General features: G+C 41.1%; 1 protein-coding gene across 1 annotated transcript in view; it reads right to left on the reverse strand.

Moving 5' to 3' along the window:
• Positions 1–9,757, reverse strand: part of PRELID2 (PRELI domain containing 2) — a 65,334-nt gene extending 55,577 nt beyond the window's left edge. Inside the window, exon 1 of the mRNA XM_012727704.1 lies at positions 9,633–9,757. Coding sequence (XP_012583158.1) covers positions 9,633–9,707 — 75 coding nt within the window. The 5' untranslated portion in view covers positions 9,708–9,757. The remainder of the gene's footprint in view (positions 1–9,632) is intronic.
• Positions 9,758–10,741: the final 984 nt, after the last annotated feature.

A 10,741-nucleotide genomic window follows, 5' to 3' on the forward strand; every position in this document is an offset into this window, starting at 1 on the left:
AGAAAATATACTTGTATATAACAGATTAATGAAGTAACTGACTTTCCCAGAAACAGGTCCATCACTTTCACACATTCTTAAAGGTATCTCTGGCCCTAAAGACACCAGATTAGAACAAAGGATCTATGAGGGCAAAAATATTACCTATTTCAGTCATTCCTGTATCACTACACCTACCGGTGTCTGATATAGTAGTACTCAATAGATACTTACTGCTGAGTGAATTATCAATTTGGAAGATAAACCTCAATGACTTCAAAGATCGTTTTAGAAAATAAATCTTCCTTTGCTTCAGGACCAATCAGTGAAAGAGCAGTGGGATCAGTACTCAGCATATCCCATCAGCAAACTGTCATTTACTTTTCCATCCTGGCAACCACAACCTTGATAACTAATCAAAAACATGGCTTTATAAATGCAATTATATTCATTCATTTTTGCTCTAGATATAAATGCTAAAAATTACAATGACTGGCTTCATGAAATTTAGTCTTCAGTGGAGGGTCAGGTTCCTCAGCAAATGCCTCACTTATACAGCATGAGGAAGGGAACTGAGAATCTCACAGGTTCACGATGTGTGTGTGTGTGTGTAAATTCAAACTTCACAGATAGTAAAATGAGAGTTCAGTTTGCTCATTTTTCAAATGTATCCTAACTAAATATTATAAATACTCTGTAAGTTATAGGAAGATTACCAAACAAATTATGAAAGAGGATGAACTGGAATCACAAGGGAAATGGAATTATAAAAGTTTTCAAGTTCTGACAATTTCACTAAGTTATCAATGAAATTTCTAAAGATGCTTAAATACTTCATAATTTTACAAACGTTTAATGTTTGCTTTTGGAGTTGAAGAACACTGGCTTAAATAAAACTGAATTTTCTATGCATTCTTCATTTAACTTTTTTTATTAGTTAACCATGCCAGTAACTGTCCCAGACAATGAGGATACATAATGAAACAAACAAAACTGTAGACTCTTAGAGATTTTACATGTTTGTTGGGGAAACAAAATAATGAAGTAATAAATAAATAAATGTATCCGGAGAGGCAGCCACTCCTCTGCTCACCTGTGATTATGCAGGTGCTTCTTTGCATCTGCTCTCTCCCTCTGTAGGACCTCCCTCAGGGGAGGCCTCTCTCCTAAGACACCCTGCTGAAACCATGCAGGTCTCTCTCTCTGCAAACCTGTCCCTTTCGGTGCAGCTCTTCCTGCCTGCGTGTGCCTATGCAAGTGTCTTTTCCTCTCCTGTCTTTTTCTAATAAACTTACTCTTTAAAAAAAAAAAATGTATCAGGAGAAAATAAGTAAGATTAAGAGATCATCAGGGCTAGGAAATAATAGCCATTGTAAAAATAATTAAGGGTCATCCATTAGACAATGCTTATAAAAGCAAACGTAAAAGGGAAGATTGACTAGCCAGATAGAAACAAGGGGCCCTGTAAAGAGGCAAGTAAAATCACTTGCAAAATTCAAGCCTCTTCCTACCCAACATCCATCCTACCCAACATATTTCTTCCCCAATATGTTTGGGGATCAAACATAGATGTGCCTCAAGTTTAAATAATAAAATGGGAAAAGAAATTGGAGGTTTATTTAAATTAGTTAAATGTCATCACACCAAAGGCACATATTTTAACTTTTTTAAACTTAAAAAAATTATTCTAGAGGCTCCCTCTCCCTGGCATTATTTTAAAGGATCTGATGCCATCTTGTGGTAAACAGTTGTAGTCATGATCTAATTTATGTGAATTTAACTGAAGTTTGTTAAAATGGAGATGAGGGAGGGCAGGGCCCCCACTGGGAACACCAACTAGGGAAGACAAGCAGGGAGTCAGGTTTTTCTGGACACCTTCTCAAACACAGTGTGGCAATGGAAAGGATCAAGTTAGGTCAAGATCAAGGCCACTAAAGACAGAGAAATCACCCACTGTGCCTACACAGGGTGCTATCTGGGAGGCTGCCATAGGGGTGAACTTGCTTAATCCCCAAGCAATTTAATAAGCATATTGGCAAGTATTAAGATAAGGATTCTTTGTGTAAAAAACATAATTGTGCACAGACTGCAAACAAGCAGGCTCACACAAGGTGCTTCAATCCCATTCTATACCCAGAAGCAAAGTGGTCCAATGACCCAAATACCTGGCCCAAAGCCCTGCCTTCCCTGGACGTGGCTCAGTGGCTTACAAACAGCAATGGCATAAGGACAACCAACAGGACATTCAACACTGGCCATGCATGCCATACTCAAGGAGTGACGAGGGATTTCTCAGGATATATTTGACTTTATTTTGAACTTATGATTTGTTACCATCTTCATAGAATGTTTAAACTAATTTCTCCTTCCAGGATAAAAATTAATTGCAAATATAACTAGAAATATTAACAATCTAATAAGGGTAAGGAGGTTCTCCTACGTTATATTTATCTTGCTTTCACTCACTTTTTATACTTTAAAAGGTAAGAAGCCAAAATTTTTGAAATACTAGGTAAAAAACAAAATAGATATTAAAGAAACACATAGCTATGTAAAGTGAGGGGCCATGAAATTGAGTTCATCTAGTTATAAGAAAAATCAATATATTAGTGGGAAGAAATTCATGAAAATATGGCATCTACCTTTCTTATTCACAAAGTTAAAACCACAGAAGATTTAAGAAGGCCAATTCTCAATAAAGTAAGGAATTATTAAATATCAACTCTCCAAAAAGCTCAGAAGTCAATGCCTGCCTTTTATAATACCCTCCTATACATTAAAAAAAAAAAAAGGGCTGTGGCCTCCAAAGGAATCGGGTTTTAAATGACAAATAACAGAGGGCAAGGAAGCTGACAGATTTGTCTGGTCCTGAAAATAAGGCCCAGAGGACCTAAAACAAATCCAGAATATTAATATCACTGTTTTATAAGCACTAAAGGAATCTTTGATACTCATACTGCTCACTAACATGTAACACAGAGGTGGAGCTGCTGCAAAGAGTCTTGGTGTTAAGTTACACAGTGCCCCAGAGATGTGCCAAAATGCCCTTTATGGGCCACATGCAATAGTCTATCTCAGTAGCAAAACAGTTGATTTCTTATCCAGATCAAAGGAGTAATCAATTAATCAAAATTTTAATGATCAAGGACTAAACATATGTATGTTGACAGATATTCTGAATGGCTGCCCACTGCCCTTGAGACCAGAAGAATAATAAAGCAGAAACAAGGACAAGGAGCAGGGACACAGAAGGAGAGTCTGCAATCTGCAGAGAGAGGACAGCAGACCACCAGATGATCCTCAAAGGCCCTTCTGGCTGGGCTGAGGAAGAAGGCAAAACAAAGGCCAGCCAACATCACATTACTCTCTCTCTTTCCAGTATGTCCTAAAACACTGGCAATGTTTGAATAAAAAAATTTGAAAGGATATTTTATAATTCTGATCCAAAGGAAAGTCTTCTTATGTCAGTATTAAATGCATGCATAAATCCAGTACATTTAAAGATACAAAGCCCAAATATAACTGATCAGTACTCTTTGAAAGTACTGATGATGACAGCAATACCAACAATAAGAAGAATTTTTTTGAAAAAAAAAAAGACAGCAGCAGTGTTCCAATAGGAGCAGATTAAGACATGACAACCATGCCACGTTTGGATTGGCCTGGCCTCCAGACTAGAAAAAAGCTATCAGTAGACAGTTGCCAAAATTTGAATAATCTGTCTGTAGCTTGATTAACAATGTATTGATATTACTTTCCTGAGTATTCTACTGTGGTTTGGGGAAGTGGGAAAGGACTATGTGGAAATTCTTAGCTTTTGCAACATTTTATAAGACAAATTATTTCTAAATGAAAAATTAATAAATAAAATTAATACAGACTGTTGAAAAGCAAAGGAGTCTAGAATACAAGAGACTTCAGTTTAAAGCCCATCCATGAGAGTTCTGGGCAAATCGTTTTAACTAAATCTATCCTTGTTTCTTCATATTGTAAACTGAGGGGGAAAAAAGTACCTGCCTTAAAGGGTTCTTAACAATTAAGGGAAGTAACTATGTAAAGCATAACACCTGGCACTGGTAGGCAGTCCACTCAATCAATAAAAGGTAGCTGCCTTTGCTACTATAGAGTGAATTAACATTTTTGAAAACTTAATTCCATGACTTTAGTCTTTCTTGCAATTTACAGTGGTATAACATTAACTTACCCACCCAAAAATATTTAAATGGTAATGTCAATGTTATTAGAAGATATTTCTTATTTTCCTAGACTAGTAAAGTTCAGGCTTTACCAACTCAGAATCTGCATAAGTTTCCACAAGGACACCCTAGCACACCTCCTACACCCTGGCATAGAGAAAGCACTGCATCAGAAAAAAAAGTTCTAGAGAGAATACTTCACTGGTTTTAAAAAGAAACCAATTGCTTCTAACTCTAAAAGCTCTAATACTTATAATTCAAATATGAACTTGTCCCTACACTATGTCTGTGACATGCCTCTGGGATTTACAGTGAGCTCCTTGAGGCCAGGAACTTGTTTCATTCTCATCTACCAGAGAAAATGATACAGACTTATGAATGTCTGTGAGCTGGCATACAAAAATATTCAACTATTAGTGCTTTGATATTTAAAAAATCCTTTTATTCGGCCCTCCCTGGTGGTGCAGCGGGTTAAAGCACAGCACTAAGAAGCTAAAGCCACTTCTGCATGAGTATGATCCCCACCTGCCCCGGAGGTGACCACATGGCGCGGCAGACCTCTTAGCACTGACCCGCCCACTGCTCCCCTTAGCAGTGTACTTCGTTAATCTGCCTGTTCTGCTCCCCACTCTGTCTCTGGTGAATCCTCTCACCGTCCCTGCACCTCTGGCCTGTGACCCAGTTCTGTATACACAAATAAATAAATCTTAAAAAAAAAAAAAATCTTTTTATTCACTGATTAAGCCACAACCTCCAATTTAAAATTACATAAAGTGGCATTTTTAAAAGTAAGTTATAATTCTAATGTGTACCTTTTCATGTTCACTCTCTTCTTTATTACTACAAGTTTGTAAAATGTTCTGCAGAATACTCTCGGCTTTTTATTTTCAGGCTGGTAGAATAAATGTAGTGAATTCTTATTATCGTTAGGATTGCTATCATGATTCTTTAACAAGTGCTTTAAAAGCACTTATTTGGGGCCAACACTAAACTATGTACATTATATGTAGACATTTGTATTATCCAATTTAATTTCCTCCAACAAATTAAGACACAGAAAATGAAACTGACTTGCCCAAATTCAAATAGCTCAAAGAACTCTTTGCCTCTGTTGCCAGAGTCCATGTTCTTCATGTTCTCCTTTATGCTAATCGACTAGAAGAACTGATGAGAAGATACAAGTGGGAAAAATACTACTACAATGTAAACAAAAAGATAAATGACCATTATGTTAAACTAAGCCTATCATTTGTCAAATCATTTATTCTGGAAACACAAGTTCACTCCAAATATTTCAGGAGCTCTGATGGCAAAATTGTTCCACACATGTAAAAATGTCAAGTATGCAGGGGAAATGATAGGATCAGAAATGGAAGCATTATTAATTACCCAATCAACTTTCTACTCTAAATGGAAATAGCCCTTCATAAATCCCCGTTATGAGTTTAAGAGTAAACATTCAAGCCATTTTTGTTCAGCACATCAGACTCTCTGTTTGAATAAATAAAACTGGAGGCCACAGTGCTGAAGCAAAGAACTTATTTTAATCTGTCCATATTTATACATTACTGACCATAAGGACATATTCCTGAACCCCATTCTGACTTCAGTCTAAAAATTACATAGGACTGTATCCCAGAAGAGTGTATTTCAACCATTTACTCACTGAGGATTTGCTGAATACCTGCTGTGTTCCAAGATCTCTCTGGGCACATGGGATATATCAGAGAAAAAGTCCACAGAACTTGCACTCTTCACAATGACTCAATGATGCATATAAAACCAAGAAAACTGTAAACAGTTTTCTCAATGGTAAACAGTAACTTCTCTGACCTTGAGAACAAATAAGAAAATCTAGTCAACACAATAGTTACCTGGGTCCTTTTTAGTGACTTTAAATATGTTACAAATGAAATTTTAAAAGTTCTGTTTGAATCCAGTTCATGAAGGAATGCCCATTAAACAGGTCTGTGTGAACTTTCAAAGATGACTTATCTTCTAGACTGCTACATTCACCTTTGCAACTTTTGTTGAAAATGATTTTAAATAAAAGGAAGGGGCCCATACTAAGGGGCTAATGAGAACTGGAAAACTAAGAATCACAAGAAGAGAGAAACCAAAATACAATGTCTCTGTGCATTGACACTACAGTTCATGGAAAATACAGTTTAGCATCACATGAATAAACCATTGTGGGTTTCATGGCATTCCTACATGAAGAGTTCAATACAAAATACTTTATTCCAAAAACAAAGAATATTGTGTTTGTTTTCAAGGTGCCACTGAGCTTGAAAGCATGAAGCTAACATTTGCCTGTGGTATCCAACATGCAGGTGTAAGAAGAGCAAACATTCCTCAGGTTTTTAAAAATAGTATAACTTAGAAGGCAAGTCCTAAAATACCAAAAGCCATAGATCAATAGACTCTATTTAAATAGAATTTCCTCAGTGCTAAAACAGCTTCAAACTACCATTGTGTAAAATCATATTAAATGTTTCCAGAGATCCTCATTTGATTTTCCCTTCTGCCAAATGCTTTCCTTTGACAAAAATCCCATAAAAACTATAAGAAAAACAAATGCTTATTTTGCCAAAAAAATAATTCTTACTACATTGACTTAGAAAAAACAGTATGTTTGTCATATTATTGTAACAATCTTGGGAAGAAGGTCAGGTATTAGGCATTATCTTTTTACAGTTGTCCATGCTGCTCACTGAACAGGAAGTCCAGTCAAGCAGGCCAGTGGAAACCAGACAACGTCCACCCAGAAGGAGCACCTTCTTCTAACTTGCATATCTGGCCCTATTCACTGTCCACTGGCCCTGTTTACTGTGAGTTCATGGAATGGATCACCTAGAGGTTGCCTCTTTCTAATCTGGACAAGAGCAGAGTATAAGCTAGTAATATCTATCTCATAAGGATACCAACAAATGAAAGCATGATCATTGGGCTCCAGGTCTACTGACTTCTAGTTCATGGCTTTAAATAACATAAGGTGAAAAATCTCACAGCAGATGGATTTATTGACAGCTTAGAAAGTCACAAAGCGCCTCCCTCGGATTCTGATGGACTGATTTGCAGTGTTATCCATGGTATTAACACTGTCCCATCACTCGATCTCTAGTCTGCAAATGTTCTCGTCCCTTTCCCCCACCCCTACCTTCCAAATTACTTTACTAAGTAATTTATAGGAATTATTCCAGATCCTACCTGACTCAGCTGCATAGGTGACCTCAGCTAAAACACACACACACACACAAAAACCCAGCTGTATCCAGGCACCCCACAGAATCTCAAGAATTAAAAGTTTATCATTAGTTTATGCCACTTAATAACTTCAGCACAAGGGTAATATGTTATATAGCAAAGCATAATTCAATCATTATTTTCTCAGACTACCATACATAAGAGGCAATGAATTTCCTAAGAGAACAAAATGAAATTGGGATTGGGAAAAGAGAAAAGCAAAGCTATTTCAATCATCATTCATCAAAATTTTACTGAGCACTTAGAAGGTGCTTAGCATTATACTAACCACTGGAAATCGCTTAAAAAAAAATTCCATTTGCTCAATTTTCACCTGACAATCTGTTAATCTGTTGTAGGCAATGTAAGAAGGGTATGGACTTTGGATTCAGATGTGTTGAAATCTGGGCTCTCCTATCTACAAAATGTGGAAACTTAGGAAATCTGTTTAAACTTCTCTGAAACTCAGTTTCTTCAGACCATGAAATGGAAGTCAATCTTAACTAATCCCTGAGGTTGCTGGGAAGAGTAAACAGTCAGTGACACAAAGCACTTCCTCCCCACTCCCTCTGGCATAGGAAACTCTGCTTCAACCCTTATTTCACAAATACCACTTCAAAATCCTGGCCAAAAGTAAATCTACATCAGATCCACAATTTAGTCTTTCACTCATCATTCATCAGAATTTTAGTGAGCATTTAGTGGGTGCTGTTGGGAGTGACCGAGTGTGGAGATTTACTGAAGGGACTGGTTAAGGGCAGTAATAAATTAGACCTTGCATCCAAGAGTGATAAGGCGGTAATAAACTGGGCCTTGCATCCGGGATGGGACTAGAAGAAGGTGATAACGAACTGGGACTTACATCAAGGGACACAGTGATGAGTCACCCCTTTGGAATCTGAGCTTAGAATCTATATAAGAGACCCTTCCCTCCTACAGGGCCACAGTAGCTGCGGACCCCACTCTAGGGGCTCTGTCTCAGCTGCTGCCCGCTGCACGGGAGCAATAAATTCTGCTTGCTCAGACTTTCTGCCCCAAATGCCCCCCTCTTTCTTTCTTGTGGCCGGTCACAGAAACCGTGACAAAACAGGTGCTAGGCATCATACTAAATACTGGAAATCAATAAAAAAATATATCAACAAGCAGACATTGCACACACACAGAGGCCTTCATAACAAGTTAACCAATATCCTCCAGCCTCCTTTGTGACCTGCGCCCCAACTGCATCACCTCCACTATTGGCAATTAGGTCTTAATCACCTAAAAAAGTACCTTCTGCCCCAGCATCTTCCTTTAGTTTCCAGGTTGTGTATGTAGAGCTGCTGCCCAAGGCAAATTACAACTCGGGTCAATCTTGCTTAAGAAAGGTGAAAACTGATGGGAAACCTATGGCTAAGCCTGACACTGTCACCCAGTGTGACACCCATTGTCACCCCATGAACTAAGGGCAGAGTCAGACCCGAGTCCATGGGGGTCCCACCTCCCAGGCCTGCATGCTTTCTGTTTTTCAAAGACATTTCCTGTTCTCCTATCACTCTGAGCCGCGGTGCCAGAAGGAGCAAGGAGCGCTTGAGATAGAGGGTCACCAACACTGAGTTGGAGGACAAACAACAGCACTAGGAACTTTTAAACACTGTGACCAGCACCGGAGTTTTTTCATGAATTACCTCTCACTGGAGTCCTCACAGCCCTGAGTGGTACTATTATTTCCCGCCTTTTACAGATTACAAAACTAGGGCCAGAGAGGGCAAGCCGTGTGCCCCACAGCTGCTTCATCAAACAGAAAGTGGTGCCGAGGGGGTACAATGCTGAGTCAACAGTATGACTGCTTCCACGGACCCCACTAGCTTTTAAGGGGTTCATGTAGTACTCGAAGGGCCGACAAGTCATCAGCAACCTCCTCGTGGGTTCTCTGAGGCCCCTCGCCATCCTCAGCCTTCCCCTTCAGCAGCGGCAGTATGTGAACGTGACGTCGCGCACGGAGCCTCTAGCTCCTCCTAGACAGCGAACCTTCGAGGAAATCCATCCCCACGGTCGCCCCGCACATCCCCTCAAGGGTGAGAGAAGACACGGGCCGCACTTCCGCGTGGAGAGCTGGCAGGGGGGCAGGGGGTCGCGCGGCAGGCGGCCTGCGCCCCGAGCCCAGATGGCTGGGTCTCTGAGGGGGCGCGGAAGAACGCGAGCCCGGACGGGCCAAAGTGGGGCAGGTACCTTCCGGAGGAAGCTGGCGACCACCTGCTCGAAGGGGTACTTGTACACCTGGCGCACCTCCACCGTGACCCCCATTCCCGCGAGCCGCGGCCCCTGCGCGCCGACCACGCCTCCGCCAGCGCGGGCCGCAGGCTCCCACACCCGGGCCGCCCCAGGGGCGTGGGCTTTTTTTTTTTCTCCTTTTTCAAACTTCCGAAACTTTATTGTCCGCTCGGAGAACAGACAGTCGCTCACGCCCCCGCCCCTGCCACCGCCGGTCTGTGAGGGAAGAGGCGGCGCCGCCGGGGCGCGCCCAGGGGCCCCAGCGCGAAGCGGCGCGCGCGGAGCTGGCGGGCCCAGAGGGGTCTTTGTCTGAGAGGTCCCAAGGTGGCCTGGCCCCTCTCGGGACACGCCTGGAGGCCGGACACCATCACGGCACGCCCTGGAGCCTTGGACTTTGGGACTTGGGCTTCTGTCATTCCCTCGTCTGGAGCCGCAGAGTAAGCCGAGCCCAAAGGCGCTGTTGGGCAACCTAAAAACAGTAAGAATATAGTACTAAAAGCACGCCCCCTAAGTTCAGGAGTTGTGAGAGAAACCTCCTCCCGTGGCCGAGTCTGCTGTGGCGGAAGCTTGCAAAGGCATCATCTTCACGCTCTGCTTGGCAGCCTCGGAGGCCAGAGGCTGGGTCTCAGGTGAAAGTTGAGTGACTTGCCCGGGTATATGCAACAGATAAAGAATGCAGCTTAAGGCGCAACTAGTTAAAGGTTAAACACCAGGGAACAAGAGAACAGGTCCAAAAAGAAATTGAGTTTCCTTTATGGACCGTACAGACGTCAAGGAAACCAATGGGTGGAACCATTTTTTCAGTGTTATTCGACACATTACTTACTGAACACCTACTGTGTGCTAAGCACAGGGAAGACACTGGATTCACTAGTGAATTAAGCAGTGTCCCCGCTGACCTGTGAGACAGGTGAGCGACAGCCAATAAACAGTACAAGAAAATACACAGGATAATGGGTTAAGTTACAGGAGGTAGGGCCTGGTTTTAGCTAGGATGAGTAAGGGTGGACTCGTGCATGGTGACTTCTACATTTATAATTTTATAATCTCACCTGCCCCACTTTTGC

The sequence above is a fragment of the Condylura cristata genome, unplaced genomic scaffold (genome assembly GCF_000260355.1).
Source record: "Condylura cristata isolate star-nosed mole 26May11 unplaced genomic scaffold, ConCri1.0 scaffold00021, whole genome shotgun sequence".
NCBI lineage: Eukaryota > Metazoa > Chordata > Mammalia > Eulipotyphla > Talpidae > Condylura > Condylura cristata.